The sequence below is a fragment of the Lutjanus erythropterus genome, chromosome 9 (assembly GCF_056507025.1).
Source record: "Lutjanus erythropterus isolate fLutEry1 chromosome 9, fLutEry1.hap2, whole genome shotgun sequence".
NCBI lineage: Eukaryota > Metazoa > Chordata > Actinopteri > Lutjaniformes > Lutjanidae > Lutjanus > Lutjanus erythropterus.
The window spans coordinates 29,831,322-29,858,680 of NC_139325.1; the positions used below are offsets into that span (position 1 = coordinate 29,831,322).

Consider the following 27,359-nt stretch of genomic DNA (forward strand, 5'->3'; position numbering starts at 1 on the left):
CGTTTTTATTAACATGCATTGCGCTTCAGCTGCGCAATAAAGTTGAAAATGTACACGACGGAGCGCAGGCGAATGAGCCTGCACGAGCTGAGGAGGAAAGATCCAGTATGGGTGTCAGCTGGAAGTTTGTGGCAGGACTCTCTGGCCATGGAGATCAGCAGCGGCGGCTCGGGTAAACAGATCGTCTCTCCTCGGAGCAGGACCAGAGCGGTGTCAGTGGCTTACATTGTGAACGAGGACGCGTCGGTGCCGCAGACTGAGGAGAACTTGTCTCTGAAATGCGTGAAGGAAGCCTGCGCGGACGCACACGCCGTGTTCAAAACCATCTCGTTTGAGAGGATATCCCTGGGCTCCACAGATATCCTGGATAATTTCTACAATGCAGGCAAGTGAAGGCATGCTGACTGAGGGGTAATTTGGGTGACACACACACACACGCACGCACGCAGCAGTTACGCACATTACGCAAATTGACCCGCCCTTTGAAATTTCCTCCGCAGACGTAGCGGTGGTGGAGATGAGCGACGAGTTTTGCCAGCCTTCGCTTTTTTACCACCTGGGAGTGAGAGAAAGTTTCAGCATGACCAATAACATTATCCTCTACTGTTACAAGCAAGATAGTGATCTGCATGCTGTCAAGGTAACTTAACAGAAACACACACCCCTGTGTATTATTATGAACAGGAATGAATGTGGGGGCTGCACACACAGGTTAAAAAAGACAGGTGTGTGGGTAGTTTGTGATAACTTTAACAATAAAATTTTTTTGTCAGAATATGCACCATTCAAACACAACGTGAACTGATAAAAAAAAAAAAAAAAAAGAGGATAGAAAGAGGACCGTGAGGTGAACCCTGCACTAAACAGAACTAATTCATCTGACCTGGAGACTTTATCTGTTACAGATTAAAAAAACATGCAATCAGATTACAGGTACATTTAGTAAAAGTGGGAATTATTGGTTGGATTGTATTTTCAAAATGAAGTGGTGTACAGTGCACACGCAGATGCCAATTCATTATCATGGCCTCAAGTGAAAAAATGTTTTCACTGGGTGGAAATTTAACAATTTTTGTCTTCAGATCACTGAATCAGTCAATAAATTACACACAACAAAGGATGGACAGCTGGACAAACGTCTAAACCTCACAATGAACATAAAACACTTAAAGCTGCAATGATTAATCTATTGTTAATTGACTGTTACATTAATCTGCATCAATTATCTGAATATCTTTGGGTTGAGGACACCATTTTCTGTCATTTTATGGACCCAACAGGTAATCAATTGATTGAGAAAATAATCAACATATTAATCAAAGATGGAAAATAATCACTACTTGCTGCCCTAAAAACACTATACTAGGCTCATCAGTTTCACCATATTTTACATAGAGGTAATCCAAAAGTTACTTAAATATTGTGGTCCTTGGATTAAGTTACTGACTACATTCTTCACAGGTAATTAGTAACTGTATCCGAATACATATTAAAGTAACCCACACAACCCTTGACTTATCACTGTTTCCCAGACCTGATGAACTTGTTTAGTCAATTTACAGTGATGTAAAACAGGGAATGCTACAGATCTTCTCACATAGTAATAAATGGAAATAAAATAATATAATTCACAAAAGGTGAGAGAGATTTGATGAAGGAGGCATTATGTCTATAATAAAGGACAAAGATCCTTTGATATTAGGAGCAGATAAACTGAATTTACTCAAGAGATGAACTGAAATGAAATGTTAAGTATTTTTAGCAAAAAACACTGACAGCTGGCCAATGATGCCTCAGTGATCTCCACATGGGATTTGGTCCCTGTGTGATGCATGCGTCGTCTTCCTGCAGGAACAATGTGGAAGCTATACATTCATCCCCTACGTGGTGTCACCTCAGGGCAAAGTGTTTGCCTGTGACGCCACGATGATGACAGCTATCAAAGAATTGATGCAGCCTAGTTTCCAGCTGGAGCCCCTGCTGACGCCGCTGGTGGAGAGACTGGTGCATCTGCTGAACAATATACATGTTCAGTCCAGGTGAGGCCAAGACTGCGGGGCTGTATGCTTTGCCAAAAACAGTATCATCTCAGATTACACACGCATTCGCTTTTACCGTAGCTCACCGTTTCCCCGGAATTTTATGACCCCTCTGCTCTTTACGCTTGCAGCGAGTACTTCCGGGAGTCGATCAGGCACGAGATTCGTATGGCACGGGAGCGGTTCAGTGGACAGGACCTGAGTGATGAGTTGAGCCGCATTCAGAAACGTCTGGACAGTGTGGAGCTGCTCACCCCTGATATAGTCATGAACCTGCTGTTGTCCTACAGGGACATTCAGGTGTGTTTTTATGTGTGCATGTCAGTAAATGTCTAGACGTGGAGTATGTAAAATGTCTCGGGCTACAACCAATGATTATTATCTTTATTTATTAAGCTTTAAATTATTTTTCAGATTAAGAAATAGACTCATTGCAGAGCCAAACATGTCATTTTACAACATTGATTCCAAAAGAGTTGGGATGATGTATAAAATGTAAATAAAAGCAGAATGCAGTGATTTGCAAAACATTTTCAACCTGTATTCAATTAAATGCAGCACAAAGACAAGATATTTTATGATTAAATGGATAAACTGTGTTGTTTTTTTTGTAAATATACACTCATTCTGAATATGATGCCTTCAAAAAGTTCCCAAAAAAAAGTTAGGAGTGGGGCAACAGAAGACTGGGAAAGTTTTGGAGTAGGGTGTCCAAACAGCTGTGTGGAAGATTCCACAGGTAAACAGGGTTTTTATGACAGATGATAGTATCATGATTGAGTATGAAAGGAGCAATGGTGGAATGAGGTCCACCACTTTTTGCTGCATCAGCGAACTCAACAAACAATTTAAAGGGATTTGGGGATTTCACCATGTTGTTAAGGATTCAGAGGATCGATTCAATTCAATCTGCTTTTGGAAATCGTGGATGCTGTATCATCTGTGTTAAAGAAGAAAAGGACCACCCAGATTGTTACCGGCAAGGTTTTGGAGTTAAATATGCTGCCATCTAGACGACGTCCCTACTTATTGCGGCAATACAATGCCACACACATTCTGCATGTGTTACAACAGCATGAGTTCATAGTAAAAGAGTGCAGGTACTAGAATAGCATGCCTGCAAACTAGATCTGTCTCCCATTGAAAATATGTGATGCATTATTGAGAAAAAAATAGACTATTTAGCAACTAAAGAATAAGAAAGAATTTCTCTTTAGTGCCCCCAGTTCCCAAACTCTTACTGAATGCTGTTAAAAGAAAAGGTGATTGGAACGAAAAGGTGTTTTTTTGGAATGTGTTGTCATGAAATTCAGAATGAGTGCATATTTACAAAAAACAATGAAGTTTTAATTGAATATACCTTTAAAATGATTTGCAAAGAATTGCACTGTGTTTAATTATGTTTTAAACAGTGTCCCAACTATTTTTGGAATCAGAATTGTAGAAAAAACTCGACAATTCTTCACTGTCACAGAACCTAAAGATGTTTTGTCAGATTTTTTTATTCGAAAAAGGCTTAACTAATTGGTTAATCAACTAAACTGTTATGCTCTAAATATGTGCATATTTAGCTTGAGACATGAAAGAGCCCGCGTTTCATCTTGAAAGAATTACTGTTGACGACAAGCAGACAACTTTGGGAGGCTGCAAAAGTCACGATGAATCAAATCCCAGGACCAGATTTTGTGTGATTCTTGTGGGTGTAGATGGTAACAAAAACAACCATTAATGTTTAAATGATTATTAGTAATAAATGTTGTAATAACATTAAGTATTAAATGCAGGTGTCAGATGTGAGAATGGTAAATAATACATTGTAATCCTGCACCGTCTTTTCTCAGGACTACGATTCCATAATCAAACTGGTGGAGACTCTGGACGACCTGCCCATGTGTCTGGTAGCACGACATCAGAATATCAAGTTTCATTATATATTTGCTCTAAACAGGTACATAGACAGCTCCTAATTAAACTGTTGTAATCTCTTCTCTGGTTTCAGCTGAATGTTTTGCACCATTCTCAGTCTGTAGCTTTTATTTGTCTTGTCTGTGTACAACATGTTACATGCTTTGATAAATCTAATCGCTGCTGATATTAATCTTCCATATATCAGGAGGAATCACCCTGGAGATCGAGCGAAGGCTTTGGAGTTAATTCTACCTATAGTGGAGTCTGGGGGCAAAGTGGCATCGGATGTCTACTGTCTGTGTGGACGGATCTACAAAGACATGTTCATGAGCTCTGGGTTCACTGATCAGCGCAGCAGAGACCAGGCCTGCTACTGGTACAGTCACTTTGGCATTTGTGTGCAGTTTGTCACAACAGATCTTTGATTGTTGCTGCTCTCATGTGTTTTATATTTTTCATATCACTTTTGTCCCATATCTGTCGGTGTTCTAGTTTAATCCACCAGTGTTATTTTTTCTGTTGTTTGTCAGGTATGGAAAAGCTTTCGAGATGGAGCCAACTCTTCACTCAGGCATCAACAACGTGGTCCTCCTGATGGCCGCCGGCCATGAGTTTGAAACTTCCATTGAGCTGCGCAAAATTGGTGCTTAATGCTTTCAGATTCTTTCAGATTCGTAATAAGTTATAAAAACTTACACATCTTATCCATTACACTTTATGTCGTAGAGTTATAACCTGAGGTGGGGTTGTATTAGGCATTGGGGCGGCTACAAATCATATTTTAGCCACCAAAGTATCGGTTTTATTGTATGGTATATTTAGAATGTTTTACCTCGCTGTCAGACAGTTATTTCCAATGTGAAACTGCCGTTATATAAGCCAGATATCGCCCTCTCCAAAGCAACCTGACGCGATCGGCAAACCTTCTATCACTTTAGTTTAAAGGTTAGATCAAATTCACCAAAGCCACAGAATAACACAACAAACTAACAGATCAAGGCAGCAGTAGTCCAGCAACTCCCATGTTATGTGAGCTAAAATTACTGTTTTTGCCAAAGCAGTTTGGGTGAGAAAAAAGCCATATTTGGCTCATATGACAGCCATCTGACCGCAGAGTAAAGCTGTGAAAATATTATATAGCATACACTTACAGTGACATTGATTTTTTATTTAGGTTGCTAAAAATATGTTTTCCTGCTGACTCTGATCCTGTATACAGCAGCACATTACTTAGTTTCTGGGCTAATGCTCTCTGCTTCTCTGGGAGCAGAACCACTGTAGGTAATACACTGACTATGGACAGGTACCTCGCTTCAAATAATCTGAACTATCCTTTTAAAATAGATCCCTAAAATTAATCATTTTACAACTAATTTTGTACACACCGTACTTCAGCTGGATTTCATAATCCACATCATGATATATTCTTTGAAGTGATACAAGCACAAGAGAATAGAATCATTTGGATAATTTAGAATCCTTTTGTGCCAGTAATGCACACAGGATACATCCACATAATAGCTTTACAGTGCTCCATTGTTCCAGCTCTGGCTCAGCATCCTGTAAAATGAATGAGCTGGTCGCCGTGCACAGGGCCATAAAATGCTAATGCACATATTAGCCTATTTGTAATTATATATGTGATTTTATATGACTTTGTTAATGAATTATTTTGCTTTTTGTTATTACATTGGTGTTTAGGTGTGACTTTAAGCAGCCTGCTCGGTAGAAAGGGCAGTCTGGAGAAGATGAAGGACTACTGGGATGTTGGCTTCTACCTCGGAGCAAACATCCTCGCTAACGAACACAGGAAAGTCATCGAGGCCTCAGAGAAACTCTACAGGTTGAAGGCTCCTATCTGGTGAGGCTGGAGCATGAGCTCCCCGCTCACGTTGTTTAATCATCGTCGAGATTCAGTTTGTTCAGTTAATTTGGTTTGTTTTGATTAAAAAAAATGAGAAGCCCATGTGGATTAGAAATAATTTGGAGGGATTCCAGTCATGTAATGTGGATTAATGAGTTTAAGTGCGGTTATTTCAGGTATGTGGCGTCCATCATGGAGACGTACATCCTGTACCGTCAATTCGTCAAGTCTCCTGAGGTCAGATCTGCTAAACAGGACACCGTGGACTTCTGGATGGAGCTGCTTCTGCAGACCTGTAAACCCTCTGTCTCCACAGACCGCTGCCCAGTAAGACCACACTGATAACACTGACAGAAACTATAACAACAAACAGAAAACTTTAATTGTCCCTGTAAGTTGATGTTTGTTAATTGGGACCCGGCTCTGTCCATTTTAATATTAAGGTTAACACCCACTACCGTAGTACTGTTAGAATACAAAGGAATGTGATCAGATAATAATAAAGAAAGTGACCTCCCATCAGAAATACGTGAAATCCACTTTGCTGTTATAAAATTAGGGATGTGCCAAATAGTTTCTCCCTTCTCTCATAACACTGACATTTGAATTCTACTCATTCATTTGAATGCTGTGCAGTTTTTATGGGACTTTTTGAATAGGTCTATTTTTGTCTATTCATTCTGTTTACACCAGGTATTTTTGCACTGTTGCAGATAAAGATTAGGCTGCACTAACACTGTTGGTCTCACACTGTTTATAGAATTAAATTTGACTAATGACTGTGCAGATTGCCAACAACTCCAGTGCACTGTAAAATCCAAAAGTCAAAATTTATTGAAAAAAGATAAGATCAGAATCAGAAATGTTTTATTGAACTTGGTCACAGGTGCTTCCATTTAAGAATAGAAAAAATATATAAACATAGAAACATTATAAGAGTACAAATAAAGAAATATGTGCTTCATTCTACAATATTTACCAACAGTATATGAATGTAAAAACAGCAGTAAATGGAAAATATAAGAAGAAATGGAAATAAAGAATGCTATAATGATATAAATGTAATAATTTCCAAAACCCACAACATGTTTTTATCTAATGAAATATCCTGCTTTAGTAGATAGTTGCTAGCTTTTAGCCTTCAACATTTTCACTGTGATGAAAAAAATGTTTGCTTTCTCATACTTGATTACTTTATTTTTGCCACACACACCTGTATTATTGGAGCAGTCCACTAGATTTATCTTTGCTAAGGAGTTAGTTGATTAAAAAAAAAAGACTAACTCATTTTATACGACGTATCCCTTTATTCAAATTGACCCTTACTAAGTCCTGACCCGTGTTTTTCCTTCTGTGCTCCAGTAACAGTTAAGTTAACTTGGTGCCTGGCGCAATATTGTTTTTTCCCTAGGAAGGTGAAGGTATGACTCACCCTACTCTGCTCCTGAGTAGGATGCTCTCTTGTTCTTGTCCTAGCTCTCCCCAGTCACACTCTTCATGCCTAAACCAACTCAGAATTTACCCAACCCAAACCGACGAAGGCAACGAGCACCAGCCAATCAGGCTCAAAGTAGGGTTGGTCATGACCTCGCCATCCTGAGGGGAAAAAACTTGTGTACCCAGTTGAACCTCAGTCAACTCTCTCCTTCCTTAGGTTTCTTGTACTTTGATAGCGATACATATTCATATCTTAAGTTAGCAAATGTAATAGCTAACTAGCCATTTACGTTAATTGTTAGTGTTTTGATAACATTAGCTAACTTAAGAAATTAATGTATGCCATTTTTACAGAGAAAAGGAAAGGAGAAAGTTGACTGAGGAACCAAGCTTACCGCCACTTTTTGATCACAAAGCAAAAAGTGGCAGGGCTCAAGAGGAGTCAGGTTAGGAGTTGTTTTTTTTAGGATGGTGATGTCATAAAAAAGACATTCAAGACTTCATTCAAGAACTTCAGTAGGAGACATTTGGTACAGCTCTGTATAAAATATTGGTAATAGAAATAAAAATCCCTTTTGCTGCTTTTCAGGTTCTCATTCTGGAGCCCAGTAAAGTTTTCCAACCAGCTATTGTGTGTGTGAGCGAGGAGGACGAAAGTCGCACTGTCCAGTTGAAACATGTCACACCCTTAAAGGTATGTTGACCCTCTACCGCCCCTGCCCCCAGAGCCACCATCTTATCTGAATACATGTTTATGAATACCTGCCATACATACAGTGTGCAGAATAAATTGCGTAATAATGGGAATAACCAACTCTTCACACACTGATTTACAGTCCAGTGAATGTTTAATCAGGTGAGTGTGTGGGTGTGTTCACTGACATACTTCATACCTCAGGGTTCTTTGCTTTCTTTCTCGTGCAGGCGGATGTACATGCAAAAACAAACAAAAAGAAGCCATTCAGCCGTCATGTGTAACGTACTGTCTATCAGCAGACAAACTGTCTTTATCCTGTGTTTTAACTCTACAGAAAGGATTACACCAGTGGACTTTCCCAGCCTCTGCAATTCGGGGAGTGAGGTAAAGTGGAGTACACAGCATGTGCTAACATCTCTCAAATGTCTGCTCTCAGTTCTGGGTGTGGTCAAGCCTGCAGCAAAGCCAAAGGACCCAAAACATACAGGTTGTCCGGGAGACGTTGGATGTCTGTCAGATTTTTGTTCTGTCAATACGGTTTCAGGCTCTGCTTCTTTTCTGTTTGTGAGGCTTTTTGTTGATCCCCGTCTCGCTGCTGATCAGGGTTGCTGTGTACTTTTAGCATGGTTTTGTCTGCCAATTTGCCACTCGGGTAATTTGCAGCAAATACCCAAAACGGTGAACGGCTGGGTCACTTAAAAACAGCAAACAAAACTTTATCAGATTGCACTGTGTTTGGGAAAAGATAAAGACTTCCTTGGAGCAGGGCCTTACACTTCATCAGCATTTACTGAGCTAATCAATTGTCCTTGATACCCTTTGTAATGCAAACATTAACTGTTGGTTCGCTGAAACAGAAAAGGGGGGTTGATGGATACAATCTGTTTGAGTCACTGTCAATATTCTTTGACTAGGATGCACCAGCAAAGATTCTTTTCATGTAAGACAAGTTCTAATCAATAATTTTGTAGAACAAGGTTTAAAGTAGGTAAATCCAGGTTTAAAATTAAGCTGAAAAGTAAAATTCTGTTTAGTAAATGCATGTTTATTGATGTAAACTAAAATTAAACAGTTTAATCAATATGGAGATGTTTGCTTACCCAAATGAAAAATGAATCATAATGAAACATGAAAAAGAAATGAATAAAAAAATATTTTGAGTGCTTTTGGAATCTAGTAATTGTATTCCTTAACAAAATGTTGCATTGTTTGGTAGCTAGCTAAAAAGTAAAAGAAAGTTGTTGTTTCCCAGTTAGCTAGAGTTAGCAAAATGTTGCATTGCTTGTTTAGTGCAAACCAGCCTTTATATTCAGCAGAATCCCATCTGCATACAGTTTTTGTCGCTCCCACGCATTTTCTAAACAAATAAATGGGACTATGACTATTTGAAGTGTTAAAATCTTTATTTGCCTTCTTCCCTCTAAAGTGCTTCAAAGATTGATGAGCGGAGCTGCTTCCTGTATGTCCACTACAACTCAGATGACTTCCAGCTCTGCTTCCCCTCTGAGCTTCACTGTAAAGGGTGAGTGACTAATAAGCTGGCAAAGATACAGCGCGGCAGAGTGTGTGTATTGGGTGTGTGTGTGTGCGTGTGTGCGAGGCAGCATGAATGATTAGCTCACCGATCAACTGACAGGCTAGACAAAGATGAACAGACCATCACTGCATCATTACAGGGTGCGGGAAGATAATCAGAAGTTGACAGACAAATAGGCAGAGCAGCTTTGCAGACTAAGGCAGGGTTGCACCAACAAGGGTCAATTTTAAATCCAATGAAATCACAGTAAATTATGTTGTACCAAACTTTAAAGTGACAGTTCACTGCTAAATAAAAATCACATATTTTTTCTCCTGGCCTGTAGTGCTGTTCATCCATCTAGATTTCTTGATGTGTGTTGCAGAGTGGCGTTATTGGCCGTAGAGAGTCTGCCTTCTCTCTAATATAATGGGACTGAAGGGAGCTCGGCTCCTGGTGCTCAAACCACCAAAAAAGTGTATTTGAAAAATTCTAAACCAGTGTGTCTTTCCAAAGATCGTGATCTGGTTACTCAAGATAATCCACTTACCTTGCTGTGAGCAGTTTCATGGAAGAACTACTTTCTTTCTAGTAGAAAAGAGAGTAGTTCCAGTAGATTCTACTGCAGAAAGACAGTAGTTCCTATATGAAACTTCTCAGAGGAAGGTCCATGGATTATTTTGAGCGGTTGAGTCATGATTTCCAGAAAGACATTTCTGTTTGGGGTTTCAAATGTATTTTTTTGGTGCTTTGAGCACAGCAGGACTAGTGCCATCTAGTTCTATTATATTGGAGAGAAGACAGAAACGTCTACGGCTGCTGTCTCCAAATCTAGGCAACTCAACTTTAATGAATCTTTGCTGGTGCTTTGTTGGTGCATACCAGTCTAAATCGTGGCCTGGAGAAATGAGTGTGATGTAATTACACTGTATGAGTCATATTTCCGTAACCGCCGTCTGGGAGATCCCCTTAGGACAGACTTTTACCACTCTGCAAGAGACAACTGACCCAAATCATAACTTCCAATCAGCGCTTCTGACCTCATGTGGTATCAACCGCTGCAGATAGAATCAGTTTTGAGATTCTGCTGCTTATGCCTCTGATGCCACCGCAATATAATGGAAGTTAGCTCAGTTTTGTTTATGGCGCTCAAAGCACTTTTTAAAAAAAAACAAAATATCTGATGCAGTCAAAGTAGAATTGAAATCTGCACAGCTGAGTGCTACTGGAAGAAAGTAGGGAATTATTGAAAATGTTTTTTGTCATTTAGGTCAGCTGATCCCTTAAAGAGTTTTCTTGTAGGCAAAAAAGTTGTGTTTACAGTCACCAATACACATTGTACGTACTACTGAGGTCTACCTAACATGTTGAGTGCATTTTATTCCCAATAAAGCCAACATTTTTTGTATGATTAACATTTTAATGAATTTGTCACAGGAAATCATCACACACAAGATACCAAAGACAAGGATTTTTGTACATACAAACAGCATTTAACACAGACTCTATACACTACATAATCGCCATACCCATGCAATGAAAGAAAGAGAAAGAAAAGACACAACACAGACACTTGAGAATGTGTGTGTGTGTGTGTGTGTGTGTGTGTGTGTGTGTGTGTGTGTGTGTGTGTGTGTGTGTGTGTGTGTGTGTGTGTGTGTGTAGTGACACATTATACCTGTGTGAGAAAGTAAAAGTGAAAGAGCAATATACCTAAAATGATTCAACCATTCTTTTATCAATGGAAAGCCAGGGGAGGACCTGAAAATGAGTGTGTTATGGTCTTGGCAGCAGTTGAAGCTGCAAATATGATTTTCCTCAGGGCAAACCTGGTTTTATCACTGAGGGCGGAGTCATCGTCAATAAAACATTAAGGTTGTTGTTTAGGAATCAGGTATTTCAGGATAATTTCAAGACATTTAGTCACCTTAAACAAGAGATTAGATATGGAGGGGCTTTCTCAGAAGACATGAAGGTGTCATTTAGGAACATTTGGACTATCTGCATTTTGACATGCCAGTACAGTGTAGGATAAAATATATGCAATATATGGTTTTTAGAATATTTTATTTAATAAGAATGTGACAAAACTGTGATATAAAAGTTACAAATAAAGGTATATAAGGGAGAAAAAAACATTTTGAGAACAAGAAAACAATTATTGTGATGTACAAAGTAAACTATTGAATTATTGATATGAAAACAGGTGTGTGTGTGTGTGTGTGTGTGCGTCATCATATGTCTGTGTAAAGTGTTTTGATACGTGCAGAGGTGTGAGGAGAGAGTTTCACTGTGAAGTTTCTTTGTGCAAAGTGTGAAACTGCAACAGCACAGTCATGTCCTCACACTTGTGCACGAACTGTGCATGTGTCTGTGTGCACTATATAAACTGAAATGTGGACCAGTAAAAACGCTGCTCTGTAGCACCGCGACTGGTCAAAAACTCCACAGCATACTCTGTTGATTCTGTTCACAAAAGTGAATTTTTCTTCCACATTCTGGATGTCTGACTTTTATGGGTAAATTCTTTCTGCAGATGTGTTTGATGTTGCCTGTATTCTTCTTTAACTGCAACTCACTTATTTTAACCACATTTAAGAGCTTATTCTCATCTTCATAGTCTTTTTTTATAAAGAACACTTTAAAGAAAATGCAGCAGTACGATGTACAAAACAATTTTTAAAATTAGTACTCAAGGCATTTTCAGTTTTTGATGTTTCTTCCCAGCCCAGAACACCAAAACAAAAAGGAAATCAGTCATTAATTGCACCAAGGCTGCTGCTGCACTGCAGAGTCCCAGTCTTGGAACATAAGGCCAGTAATTAGGGCACATACCAGGGATGATGACGATTAATCCATGATCGATTAATCGGTTGTTAAGAATTTGGTTGATCAAGTAAAATTTAATCAATCTACTATAAAAAATAAAGACCTGAAATATAACAGATTGTTTTTATGAGCATATGTTATCTGATATTTATGTGTATGTGTTTAAGATGTAGGCCTTTACGTCTTTACGTGTTATTATAGGCTTTGTAATGCTGTCAGAGAATAAAAAACAACATTTGGTATTGTTTGGTATAAGCAATTATGTTATCAATGATCAGTGATGGAAAGTACTTACAGTTTGCAACCTTAGCACATAAACATGAGATTAACATGCACACCACACCCATATTTTTGCACGTGTATATCTCCTTAAATAGGGGCTGCGTGGTGAGTAGGAAATAAGACAAACATGGCATGTGCCTCCCTGTACTGTGAAATTCCACTGGCAAGGCAGCCGATCAAAATAACTGATAAATGGTTGTCAGTGTGAATACAATCTATCAGAGGAACTTCTTATGGAAAAAGAGCCTGCGTTTTTAAGAAAAACATGAGATCACATAAGCAGGACTTAAAAGATGAGGGTAAAGAGGATTTCCACAAGAGGAGAATTCTCCTATGTGCAGTTAAGGAGGTGAAGGCGATGGCATCCGTTTGAATCTACATTAATGTGTTCTCACACTCTTCTCTCACTAGTTTCTGCGAGCTGGTGAACTCTCTGCTCCAGCAGGCTGAGGCCCCTGCTCAGGACCTGGAGCATCTAACTGAGGGAATACTAGAGGTCAGTCACAGTCCACCGTTTGTCTGATGCAGGCTGTGCGCTATTTTAGGTCTGACTTGCCTCAACAAGTAAAAAAACAGCTGCAACTGCTGGATGAAAATCAAATTCTCAAGAAGAGAAACAGCCCCCGACACTGGGCCTCATGCAGCAACATTCTCACAACTCTGTCTTTTATTTTTGTCTTAATTTCCTGTTAAGAGAAGTCAACTCAAGATGGACTAAATCTTCTTAATCATCCAAATATGCTCGTATGCCAGTGTGCTGAATGACAAATCCCATTTGATCATAAATGTGAGGGGAGTGACCTTTTTTTCTTATTACAATCCGTAAAACACCCCCTAAACACAGGTGTTGTGCCACCTTCAAACACTCTAGCACATGCCCAAGATTGGAGAGATGCCACCTGTAACAGCAGTAAGAGGAACTTGAACAGTACTGAAATTGATGTTAAAAAAAAAAAAGAAGGTTTAGCATTAATACATTCTGTCATGAGTTCTTAAATTAAATTGTTGGTGGCAAGAAAAATTAAAATTAAAAGCTTTTTGCTATTTTTGGAACCTCATTGGAAGGAGGAGGGGATTTTTTTTTTTTAGGCTACTTAGATCATTTTATTTTTATATTTTGTGGCTAATATGGTGGAAACTACTGTTCTTGTCCACAGGGGTGTTAAAACAATCAACAAAATATGAAAGCTCCTTTTAACAGCTTTAGCTAACAGCATTATTTTTTAATGTATTTAGTTATTTGAGTTGTCTGATAACTTTTTATTACATTATGTCAGTTTCTGGGCTCCACTGATGTCTTAAAATTACTCTTTTGTCTGTCCAATAGTTTAAACCCCATAAAATATCGAATTTAAGATGATATAAAATAGATAAAACCTGCAAATTCTCACATTTGTGGAGTGGGAAATAGATGTGGGAATTTGGGAGTTTGTTCAGGTCTAAATATTCTGCAATATTGTAATGAATTGTGTTAGCAAACACCCCCACACACCTCCAGGGAAAAGAGGATGATTTTCTCTTATATTACTCATAAAATTTTCCCTTACCTAAGCGAAGAGATTAGTCAATCCCAGAAACCGTTAGGTACTAACAAAATAATAACAAATCATAGAGTCTATATCCCTCCCTGCATGAGGCCTGTATTGTCATATTTTCCATGTGATTTGACTGAGTGAATAAATAAATGCATTCATATTTAATCTTAGATTTATTATCAGAATTCTAGTCACAAGTCCCCGACTGAAACATCCGTTCTCTCACTTTTGACATTTCTCCCTTCTGCTACTTGTGTTTGCATGTGAAATTCCTCTTTCAGTCACTGCATTCCCATGCCTGTCTGTCTGCAGTACATCTACGAGACCAACGAGAAAGGCGACAAGGTGGTCCTGGGTAAAGGGACGTATGGCGTGGTGTACGCCGGGAGGGACTTGAGTAACCAAGTGCGCATCGCCATCAAGGAAATCCCTGAGAAGGACAGCACGTATGTGAAACCAGCACTCTCACTGATTTTTAACTGGGAGCCAAAGAGCTGCACTGTTTCACCCGTAACGGGAAAGCATTTGGCAGAGATGACACTCACCGGCCTGCTCTGGATCCCCAGTGCCCTTTAGGAATCTTGAGGGTGATGGATGAGTGTTTATATTTTTCAGTGGTTGTTTGTTACTCTATAATCTGCACGAAGAGTTCAGGCTCTTAGTCCAGCGTACTGTAGAAATAAAGAATTCCTTTGAAAGAAATGTGATATTTAAATCACTTTTTAAGTATTTAAAAACACAGCGCAGTATTTATCTCATTTATCACTCCTCTGATGCTGTAATTACCAAGCTCTACTCTTATCAGCAACAGAACATAACTCAAGCTGAGAAATAACGTGTCAGATTAGTCCGCGTGCAGGGATGATCCAGATGTGAAACAAGAAAATAGAGAAGATCCTGTTAACTTAACAGCGAGAGAAAGGAAAAAACACTGTTGGTGTGGTGCAATAGCAGCTGTCATGTGACATAACGTTTATAGCTTTTTCTAGCTGTTAATGAAGAAGTCTTACACAATCGACTCCCCACGACCGTTTCATTTATTTAACCTGACCATTGTTCCATCCTGTTTCTACCAACTGTATATTAATGGAGGTTTTCAGAAAAAAAAAAAAACATTATTTGACTACCACACATGCAGTACATGGGTCAGAGAGGAAATATAGTTTATCATGCACTGTCAAGAAAATACAGTAATTCATGTGTCAGACTTTTTCTTATTTCTGACTAATAATAAACTGGTTTATTTGGAAGTCTTAGGTGTTGAGACACCAGGTTTGACGTTCACAGCTTCAGTGTTTTGCAAGCTCAAAGTTCTGTTCACACAGATTAAAATGAACTAATTCATGTTCATTTCATCATTTTTCTTTGTTTTTTCTAGTTTAAGTGTAAAAGGAACCTCATCTTATCAGGAAGTCAGTCACCGTTGGTATGCTGAGACAATGAGTCTTTATAATGGCCTCATACTAAATGGTTTGCCTTATTGAGTTGCCTTATTTGAGTGGCCAGGATAGCTTATATCTTAATTTCCAAATATGTGAGAACATTTTACACTGCAGCAGACAAAGCTTAACACCAACATACTGTCTGTCACGGCAGCCACAGACACCACACAGTAAACACCACAAAATTGAGTAAGGAGATGGAGAGACGGCGCCTGGATCCAGGCGAGAGATGTGTCATTTTGTTTGCCAACATTTATATGGATTAGTACAGATTTATAACGTGTACATGTATACATACTGAAGCAACAAGAGGCACCAGGGTTAAGAAATCACTTAGAACCACTTGGATCTCTTAGAACTTTTTATTGGTTACAGAGGAGACTTTTATGAGTAATAAACATTTGTTAGGTTTTCTGTTGAAATTTGTGTGAGGTTCACTCTTTTTTTTTTTTTTTCACAAAATGCTCGCACTAAAAAATTGTATTTTTGGTAGGATCATATTTAGATGATTTTCGAAATTTTCCCTTCATACAATTCCAAAAGACTTTTTTTTTTTCTCTCATTCAGAACACGCTGAGCACACAAAATGCCTTGACTTTGTTTATGTTGCAGTTTGTGTGGAGGTTGACCCTCAGTTTTGGGTAAAATGGACAGAGAAAGGAGACAGAAGCATTGGGGTCGGTGATGAAGGCGGCCACTTTGGCATTTTGCTTCAAAGATGATCTGTGCTGCCAAACATTTGCAAGTTGTACATTCTCGAGTGTGAGGATTTCTGCTTTTGATGAGTGAACATGGATCTATTCTGCTCTGTGACATGAGGCTCTATGATGAAAGAATTTTTCATTTTAATCATTAATATCTCTTAGGAATCAACTACGCTCATGTTCATTAGTTGCCAGCTGATTCTTTCAGTTCTCCATTCACCAAAAACATGAGTATGTTCGATGATGATGTGCGTTCGTGCTCAAATTATTAGTTTGTTGATTTTGTTTATGGTAGTGTGTGTATGTTTGTTCATTGTGCATATTTTAATCTGTAAGAGGATCTATTGGCAGAATATGGCAGAAATTGAATAGTAATATTCAAATAATATTCATAAGTGTATATTAACCTGAAAATAAAATTTTTTGTGTTTTTGTTACCTTAGAATGAGCTGTTTATACATACCTACATACATGGAGGCTGCCATGTTGAACAACCATGTTTCTACAGTAGCCCAGAATAGACAAACCAAACACTGACTCTAGAAACAAACCTTTTGTGTTTTTCACAAGTTGCGCACCCACTGTAGTTTTCATCAACACAGTTGGAAGGGGAGGTTGAGGCGAGTGGTATTCAGCTGGTTAATGAACTATAATATGTGATAGTCACACCTGTATTCCTCTGTGTCTCTCAGGTACTCCCAGCCCCTCCATGAGGAGATCGCTCTGCACAAGAGACTAAAACACAGAAATATTGTCCAGTACCTGGGCTCCGTCAGTCAGGATGGTTTCATCAAGATCTTCATGGAGGAAGTACCCGGAGGTATGAATCCTAAAGTTTTAAACCTCTAATACTTTTAGCTTTTTTTTAGCTGAAATTTATTGAAAACCACACAGCTTTCAGTATGAGAGCAGAAATGTAGAATTGCCCGAGGTTTAAAATTAGTTGCTGACTGCACTAAATCAGAAAAACCAGAGGAGAAACTTCACCCAGTGTGATGGTTTCATTCAGTTCTGTTTAGTTTTTATGCATCTGTTTATAAAATTTGTGACGTCTTTTCACTTGTATTTTACAGAGAAACCCAGACTAATACATCAGTTAGTGAATACATCATTGGCATTTTAATATTAGGTCACCAGAAGAAATAATGTTCCTTGAACTTTCACTGGAATAAACACAGACTGTGCTGTAGAAACTTGGAAAAAAAAGTCGTGCCTGACTTCCTTGGAAATCCCAACCTAAGGAAGCCCTGCCCCTGCTTTCAAGTCAGCATTGCCTCAGTTACTGTCTGGCTTTGTTCCAGGATGATGCCTTTATTAAGTATCAAGGAAGTCAGTGTCTTGTCTTTTGTGATTGCATAACATCTACTTGAAGCCAGTTTTTAAAAAGCGGGTGGTTCTTAACACTTCCTGCTCACTGGGGAAAAATCTCTTCAGACAAGGGTGTGATTCTCAGATAAACATCTGAAAATACGCAAGCAATTTTGCACCATAGCTTGCTTTGATATCAACAGCTGTAGCTGCGAAACTGCTGAGAAATGGAAAAACAGAAAATTGTATTTTTCAGTGCAAGTCTAACAGAGACAACAGTAATAACATTTTAACAGCATGATTCTGTTCTTAAAAATTACACAGATTATATAATTTTGCATTCCTGCTTGCAGGAAGTTTGTCATCTCTCCTGCGCTCCAAATGGGGTCCTCTGAAAGACAACGAAGCCACCATCATTTTCTACACCAAACAGATCCTCGAGGGGCTCAGATACCTTCATGAGAATCAGATTGTCCACAGAGACATTAAGGTGAGAGCGCCTGGGATTCTGCGGGACAAATGACCAACAGTTACTTTCCTTTCTGGAACAGTGACCTCTTAGCTTCATTTAGGTATAAGATAGTCGTGTTTGTGAAACATCTGAATGTGGGTCATTTGTCTTTGCTGCAGGGCGACAATGTATTGATCAACACGTACAGTGGAGTGCTGAAGATCTCTGACTTTGGAACCTCCAAAAGATTAGCAGGGATCAACCCCTGTACCGAGACTTTTGCTGGTAAGATGTGGTGTATTTTAAATTTTCTTGTTTCACATACAGTGATTCCACTTTACAGATTTATCTACATTATACAGACACTGTATTTTCTACATTATACAGACACTGTATTTTGACTTTAGCTGCATTTCTGAACTGATTACAGTCGTTGCATTTTAAATGTTTCTGTGGTCATTTTTCAATAGGAACTCTGCAGTACATGGCCCCAGAAATTATAGACCAGGGACCTCGGGGTTATGGGAAACCGGCTGACATCTGGTCTCTGGGGTGCACTATTATAGAAATGGCAACAGGCAAAACACCCTTCCATGAGCTGGGAAGTCCTCAGGCAGCCATGTTCAAGGTAAATAAAGCCGTATTTTATGTAGATAAATGAACCTTTTATGGTATTTTCATAAAAGGATAGTTATTCATTTGGCAAATATAAGTATCTTATGTAACAGTATTTTTTTTAGTCTAAATGAAGAGAAAATAATGTACAAAGCCCTTTTCCAAATAACCAAAATGACCACATAAGTACAATTTAAATGATATTTCTTTTTTATGTTTTTGAAAAAGTTAGACCAGACATAAAACCTTGCCACCAATAAAGCCTGCCAAGTCCAAATTTTTGTTTGGATATACCTGAGGGTAGGAGAGACTCATCTCCTAATAAGCACAACAGGGGAGATTCAGGCATTTGCTTATGCAACCGCTCTCAGGAACAAACAAACAATCCCTCACCTCCAGCTATTAATTCTCCTCCATAAGTCCCATTCTTTGAGGTTTAAGTGGTGAATAATGGCACCTGTGTATGATTTTGTAGTGTGTAAGTTTGCATCTCAAACTGACCACCCTGTCCCAGATACTTTAATGATGACTGGTGATCCCTGAACTTTCCATGTAGTGCCACCATGTGGTCAAAATTTTAATTTCTCCAATTAAACTTTCTAAATTTTTTCGTTAAATCCCGGTAAAACTACTGACATTCCTTCAGCACAGACTTTACTGTGTTTAGTGCTACTAAGAAGATGTTGGCATACATTGTCCTAAGAGAGTGAGCAGTGCCTAGATCTATAATTTCATTCAAGACCAATAAAAAAAAAAACACCTATAAAAAAGAATAAATCACCTACTTGTTGCTGATTACAAAATTGGTTGTGTGAGATGGTGTTTAGCTGATGTAATATTTAATAAATATTTGTTTGCTTTTATGCACTCCACGTGTGCCAACTTCAATTTATCTGAGCTTTCATAAAAATCAGTTTTCACAGTCAAAATTATGGTTGGATATTGTCATGAACACTATTTATAAATCAGAAACTCTTAATTACAAAACAAATATCTGCGATTTTCATCTTCCTCTCTTTTTTGAAACGCAATTTCTACGAAAGGTTGTTTAAAGGAACATTAACTATTTCCTTGTATTTGTCAAAGATATATAATCGACTGTCAATCTCTGCCATTAACTTCTAAACAATCCCATCCAGGTGGGCATGTTCAAGATCCACCCCAAGGTTCCAGAGTGCATGTCGGACGCGGCAAAGGGCTTCATCATGAACTGTTTCACGCCGAACCCAGACGACAGAGCGACAGCTGCAGAGCTGCTGATGGACGCCTTCCTCAGGTCGTCCCCCAGGAAGAGGGCCAAGGCTCAGCAGGAATCTGACCCTAAGGACGACCTTTCTGCTAGTGAGTCTTCAGTATCCACATACTGCTCCTCTTTTTCATACATACTTTTTTTTTTGCCAGTTTATCTAAATGACAAAATCTTGTGTTGTTATTGCACCTGTTATGACACCTGTGTGGTGAGTGTTGTTATGAAACCTGGTAAATGTACACGTGTCTAACCATAATCCTGCTGGGTTTCGCAGCTGACTATCAGCGTAGCCTGTCAGTGCCGATCTCCATCTTTGTGGAGGACACCGATTCATACTCGGGCTCGATCGATCTGTCCTGTTCCCTGGACCTCAGGTGGCAGCAGGCCTCTACCAGAACAGATGAAATATCAGAGAGCCCACCCAGCAGCAGCTTCCTGCCGTGAGTTAGATCATTATTTCATTACAAAAGATGAAAGTCCTGTAATCTTAGCGACAGCCATGGTTTACAGGATCTTACGCAAGTGGCAAACCACAATCAGGTTTCAGTCAGATAGGCTGATGCAGCTACATCCTGTGTTGGTACAGAAAGGATGGTATTGTGCCACTTTATTAAATGCCACAGGCTAAGATAACCAACACACATAAAAAAAACTGTAAATCATACATATATTATCCATATCTAGGTTTCTTATTCGTGGGCTTTTCATCTCAGCAGATCCAGTTTTTTTTATTATCTTTATTAGTTGATTTGTTGTGATTGATCTATTTATTGCCCCCCACTGTCCAGATTACCAGATGACTCTCCATCAGAAATGTGCAGTCCAGTGTCAACAGAGGAGAATATGGGTTTATTTATGCTGAGAAAGGACAGTGAGAGGAGAGCCACACTGCACCGAGTCCTTACTGACTACATCAATCTGGTCGTCTATAATATACAGGAATCTATGCCTCAGGTGGGTGAAAAAAGTCAGAAGGACACAGGTTAAAGCACCGTGAAATCTAGTGGTGGGAACAATCGGATCTAATGTCCGTATCAGGACCACAATAGTGATCTGCATTCCGAACTAAATTCTGCATAAACCACCATGTTCTGAACAAACACATTACAAATAGTAAGATTTGCATTTTGGAACATAAAATAGCAAACTCAGCAATGCATCATGGGAAATTATGCAAATGAGGGCTTTCTCTCAGCCACACGTGTGAATGTCACGAGCCAGAATCCTAGAGCGTCAAACAATGGTTGAAGGACGCCATTACACAAGTTACATTACACGAATTACACAAGCTTTCCATTACGACGTTTATACTGCACATACAGTTTTTATTCTGGTTTATACTGCACATAATGCTTTATACGTTATCATCTGGTCTACCTCAGTCATCTTGTTCTTGTTTTGTCTTTTGCTTATTTTCTTCTGTCTTTCTTTTTTATTTATTAAACTTAGGTTTCTAGTATATTTTAATATTTGCATATAGAATAATTGGCAGAGAGACAGTGAACTCAGAATTTCATTACACTGATAACGTGTTTATTTATTATTATTTTTGTTGTTATTAATAAATCCTCTTGTATTGGCAGTATTGATATTGGCAGTTATCCAAAGTCAGATATCGTATTTGGATCAGAACTGTAAAGAAGTTTATCAGTAGATTTATTGATCTGTACATCTGGAATGTATTAACTGCTTAGCTTCTTGCATACATGACATAAAGATTTACTTGAATTTTTTCTATTGTAGTTTACTTATTTCACTGTTACTGTACTGTCACAAGAATTTCCTTTAAGATGATAAAGATCTATCTTATTTTATTATCACATATTTCCACATAATAATCCCCTATATGATTGGATTTCTTCTCAGTTTGTTGTTACACAAATTGTCCAGACATGTTCCTCTGTCTGCATTGCCAAAACACCAAAACATGAACCTCCAACAGCCACATGGCATGGCTATCTACAGTGAGTTCAAAGTAAATATGAAAGTTGGCTTGCAAGTGAATAATTTTGAGCCCAAAGGCAATTCATGACATCTTATTTTAAACCCGGTTTGGCATTTGTTTTCCACTTAAAAGCTGTTATGTCTTGTGCACGGTAGCATTTTTCCCCCAGAACAAGTACAGCTGAAAAGGCTTTGACTGTTTCCCCATAATTCATTTTTCAGCTATGTTCAGACTGCTGGCAGAAATGGCCCACATTTAATTTTTTTTTTGCTCATATGTGACTCAGATCTGTTTTCTTCATGACAGTGTTAACAGCACAGGTCTATGGAATCTGATCTTTTCATTTCCTATTTGCACCACTTTCATGTGTGGTGTCTAATCAGATACAGGTCAATTTTTTTGCAATGCAACCTTAGTGTCAACAGTCATACCAGAAATCCTGTGTCACCCACTTGCCTAAAGTGTCTTGCTGTTAGAGGTTTGTGCTGAGGCACTGATGGATGTAGTTAAAAGTAGCCCTTGACATCCTAAAATTTCAGAATCTGTTTGTATGAAGCTATTCACTGTATAATCCCACCACTCCTGGCTCTGACTCCACATTCACACACACCTCCGCAAAGAAGTAGCAGCCATTGCTTTATCTTTTTTATCGTATGCTCACGAACTAGCTGGTTTCCACAGCACACAAAGACACGATATATGACAAATGAAGAGATAATAGCTGGGTTTGATTTATACATTTAAATATACTGATTAAAAGGTTAGAATCTGCACAGAATGTTTTTGCGCACTTATTTCTTAGGTGCTGTTGTTTACAGTACAGTACGACAGCTATGACTTCAGGGGCTTAATATAGAGGAACAAGGCTGACTGGAAAACTGATATTACTGGTAATGTTGTTATTAGTATCACACCTAAGCATTTTGAATTGAATAAACTGGAAATGACTTACTATCCAACTGAAGAGCACTACAGAAGAACAACAAGTAAAATAATCTTTCATTCTCTTTTATTAAAAGCACGGTGAAGGATCATCATTAACCGCAGACCACATCACTGAGCTCATCAGCTGCTTGCGAGACAACATCCGCTCCCCTGACAGGAAGCAGCTCACCAGCAACCTCCTGGACCTCCGAGCTAAGCTGCTCTCTGCCGCAGTATCAGCGAACAGCCTCCAGGTGGTGCTGTTCAGCTTCCAAGATGCAGTAAGTTACCTCAGCATCAGCACATACAGTACATTTTCTGTGTCACTGTTGTGTCCTGCAGGCTGAGTGGGATTTTTGGATGGAACATCACTCTCCTCATGTGTTGAACTATCTGCTCTGTGTGTAGGTAAAGAAGGTGTTGAGGCACCAGCAAGTGAAACCTCACTGGATGTTTGCTCTGGATAACCTGCTCAGACAGGCGGTGCAAGACGCCATCACTGTGCTGCTGCCAGGTAGAGCTTCATCTTCTACTGTACAAGTTCAGAGGTTTGAGTTAAATCCTTGGCGAGACAAGTGGATATTAGAGAGCAAGTATATTTGCAAGAGTAACTCTCCTTAAATCCAGTAGGCACATTTTTTTCATCTATTTGCTTGTTTGTTTACTTTTTGTGGATTCCTGTTGTCTGTTTATTCATTGTCTGCGCTTCTGCCAAACCCACCACTCCCCTCTGCGCCTCTCAGAGCTGAAGCTCCAGCTGCAGTCCTCATTTGAGATGGAGGACAGCACTCCTGAGGAGCTGCCTGCTGACCCAGACACCCCTGTAGTTCTTGTCCCTGACCAGCAGATGGTGCCAGCAGACACACAAGACATAACACCCGTTAATGAGCTCCCACTTCCAGCCAGCCCCGGCTACCCCATTGACCTCGTCCTCAACACCAGCTGTCCCCTCAGTGAGAAGCTGAGAGACCTACGGCTAGAGACCAGAGGGTATCATTTAGTTCTTTTTATTCATCATTTACTTTTGATTGTTTTTGGGATTCTGTCATGAAAAGCATTTTACATTATTGTCACATCTGTGATGTATTTAATTTTCAAAGCAGCATAAACTGATATTTAGAATTTTTGCTGTGAAAAAGCATGAAGACCTCAAACGCCTTACACAGTGATTAATGAAATGAATTTTGAGTTGCTGCTTTCTGCTGAGTGATGGTGGCTGTTTGTGTTTCAGACTGCTGAGTCAGCTGAATGAGAAGGAGAGAGAGTACCAGGAGCTACTGAGGAGCTCTGTCCAGAGGAAACAGGAACAGATAGATGCACTGAAGAGAGCTGCAGTCACTGGTAATGTACTTTCACTGTGTATAAGAATGTCTTTGTGTGTTTTTTGGAGCGCTGTTCATGCCATTTCAAGACAGTTCAGATACTGTAGTTTTAGTTAAATTGCTAAAGAAAAAGTCTAACTTAATACAACACTCACTTGTCATTTGTATATTGAGAGAGTTATGGGTCAAAGAGAAGATTTAGTGCAACTATGTTGTAGGAAAAATCCACCGTCCTCGTTCTGTGCAAAAATCAATGTAAGTTATTATCATTGTACAACACAGGGTTGTACAGTGAAAAGAGGTTTAGTCCCTTCATGCTGCACACATATATGACACATAAACAGATGAAATACAAAAGGATATAATATATATAATGAAATTAAACAATGTCTGTTATTTCTGAGTGAAAGAGACTGCAGTGAATAACAGACTTGCTATGGCTGCAGTACTGCTCATAGACTCTGGAAGAGCAATAAATCCTTTTTAAATCAACAAAATGATTTTTAAATCAATATTTTGAGTCAAATTATTGATTTATTTGTGTAATATGCAGAATAATGTACAGTGAGCAGTTCATTACTCACTATATTATATACATTATTCACTGTATTTATTCACTCACTTCGCATTCTTCCTTACATATTGTACATGTATGTATGTATGTATTGTACATAATGTGTTTGATCACCAAACATCATCAATGTAAATGCAGAGTTTGCCTCCCTGATCCTGCCGGGGTCTTGTAACACCGTCTGCCCGTCACGTGCAACACCTTGATCCGGTCGTGTTGCGGTGAAGTAGGTCTATGGAAGATGTGGGCACAACACGCTCTGGTTTCTCATAGCTTGGAAAGCCCTTTGCGTCCGTTTCACTTTCCTGATCGTATTTAGCCAGGAGCAGCCGTAACTCCAAGCTTGGTTGGCTTGGCTCTTGTCCCTGCCCTCCTCCACTTCTCCTGGGGTGGTCCATGTGGGTGCGTCCAGCTATTCGAAAGATATTGTGTGCGTTGTTGATCGTCTCAAAGTCGGCTGCTCTTAAATCCGAACCTCACGCTTCCTTTTCAAGTGCATGCAAACGTATTTCTGTCAAAAGTGATACGTTTCAGCAGTAAAGACAAAAAAATATACAACTGATTAAAACAAATGCTGCAAAGTTTGAAGAAGCTATTGTCCACAGCATAAGAAGAAAAAAATGATGTAAGATGCAGGAAAATCTAATAGGAGGATTGATCAGTCGGAATCAGCCAAATCAAGTCAACAACATTTAACTAAACAGGACATATCCCTCTAATGTGGTTCAACAAGGAGCCACTGTCCAGGGAAACAGAAAGAGCTGAAGTTTTAGAATATATCCACTCAATATCTCATATGTTGTGTGAAAAATAGGCTTGAAAAACATTGTGTTCTCAAATAGACTTTCTTCCAGTAACTCTGACTTTGCTGTGTTGAAACCAACCCATCCAGTACTCCAAGCAGGTTAAAACAAACATTGGGGAATATTTGCGTATTCTGTTTGATCTGGGTCAGGTGTCATCATCAAACCTTTAAATCCACGTAAAGAAAGTCTGTTTGTCATGATTCCCCCTGCTTGAAGTATTTGATAAAGGAAATCTGACAAAATCTACCTAAAATAGACGATATTCATTAAAGGTTTTTTAAATTATATCACTATTTCATGTATCTTAAATTGTTTGCCAATAACATGAGTATCTAAGCGCTCAGCCTGATGAGCCTGACAGTCTGATGATTAACCGCACAAGCTGCAGCATGACCCGCATTGCATCAAGGGACCAAACCCTCTTCGGATTATCAATACGCTCTGTGATTCTCATTACTGTTTCTTCACATTTGTACCAGTCGATCCCCACCACGCCTCAGCTTCAGGCTCTGGATTTCTGCCTGACTGGTTTGTGTCAGAGGCGTAGACCAGCGGATCTTTAGCTCATGTGCCCCAACTTGACTCATCAGTTTGGATAATGATTTTCAGCATTCGGTATGCCTGCGGAAACACCATAACTGTTTTTGTTGTGTGTAACATCAACACCGTGAGATGCGTTTCTGTAATTTGCCTTGAATGGTTGTAATCTCTGTGCATCATAGACGGTGAATTGGCCTCACAGAAAAGGTCTAATCCAGAGGCGAAAGCTTTGGTGCGCTGGCTCAAGTCTGTCCCTGTAGATCAAGACACTATTGATAAGGTAAACTCGACTCTACCTTTCTTTTTTTTCCTTTTTTTTTTTTACTCCTGAGGCTGGTTAGTATTACTCGTCCTCACATGTGTGATCCTGTTTTCTAGCTGCTCTCCCATGAGTTCACCTTGGACTGTCTCCTCTACATGGCCTGCAGGGACGACTTGATGTACTGTGGAATAAGGTGAGCTGTCTCCACACATCACCTCACACCATCTGTCCATGCAGAAACAGAAGAAAGGATTGCCCTCAGAGATGATGTGACGGTGTAGAAAAGTTGCAGTCGACATCATTAGTTACAGTTTCGTCAAAAACACCCAGCGGTGTTTGAGAAAGCACATTCATAACAGTGTTTTTAAAGGAACAGTTCGCACCAAAGTCACACATCATCCGTCCACATTTGCTGTTTCAGAGGTGGCATGCTGTGTCGAATCTGGGCCGCCATCACAGCTCGCAGGAAGACCCAGCTCAGCACACACAACGAGGACAGCGAGGACACTCCACTTTAATGGCTGCTGATGTTGAACATCTAAGGACAGATTTATTGACAGGCTGGTCCTGTGTCATCTGGAGGAGGTGAGGCAGCGGTAAACCTACCTGACTGCAGGGAACTGATGTAAAAGCAGGGTAGATTCTGGTTACCTTGATGAACTGTGAATGTATTTTTTCTTATACAAATACTGACCACTTCTTCCAGTTTTTGTGCATTTAAGGTAGAATGCAAAAATCTTTACTTAAAGTTCTTGCCAGCATTTTATATTTCTCAGAACTCTGGTAAGTGGGACTATAATTGTGCCTTCATAGAAAAAACTATGTTTTGTCTGAAAAAAAAAATATTTTAATGGTGCCCTCTGATGATGCTGTTTTACTGTGTTATGCAGAAAACTTAGCAGGACCTAAGTTATTAAGAACTTGCTGTATTTAAGATGAATGTTTCTGCATTCTGTGGGAAAACATGGAATATTTGTACTGTGTATCCTGTTAAGACTCATTCAGATAATAAACAGGAACTTCAAACTTCTCAGACTGGCTTCTTATCTGCATGCAGCCATTCGTGTGCAACAGGGAGGAACTTTTTTTTGAAGCAGTGACATAGGCTGGAAG

At 39.2% G+C, this 27,359-nt stretch overlaps 1 protein-coding gene across 1 annotated transcript; it reads left to right on the plus strand.

Moving 5' to 3' along the window:
• The first annotated feature begins 3 nt into the window (after positions 1–3).
• On the plus strand, positions 4–27,272 carry LOC146321789 (mitogen-activated protein kinase kinase kinase 5). The gene is made up of 28 exons (XM_084727066.1): positions 4–385; positions 501–640; positions 1,852–2,039; positions 2,171–2,339; positions 3,881–3,987; positions 4,153–4,323; positions 4,478–4,590; positions 5,649–5,808; positions 5,988–6,138; positions 7,838–7,942; positions 8,280–8,329; positions 9,372–9,467; positions 12,984–13,068; positions 14,420–14,553; positions 16,946–17,073; positions 17,915–18,051; positions 18,192–18,297; positions 18,483–18,640; positions 19,767–19,968; positions 20,151–20,316; positions 20,665–20,830; positions 22,841–23,026; positions 23,154–23,259; positions 23,489–23,735; positions 23,977–24,086; positions 26,167–26,264; positions 26,363–26,439; positions 26,668–27,272. Exons 1-28 carry the CDS (start codon positions 49–51, stop codon positions 26,762–26,764), a joined length of 3,990 nt encoding a protein of 1,329 aa, XP_084583192.1. The 5' UTR covers positions 4–48; the 3' UTR covers positions 26,765–27,272.
• Positions 27,273–27,359: the final 87 nt, after the last annotated feature.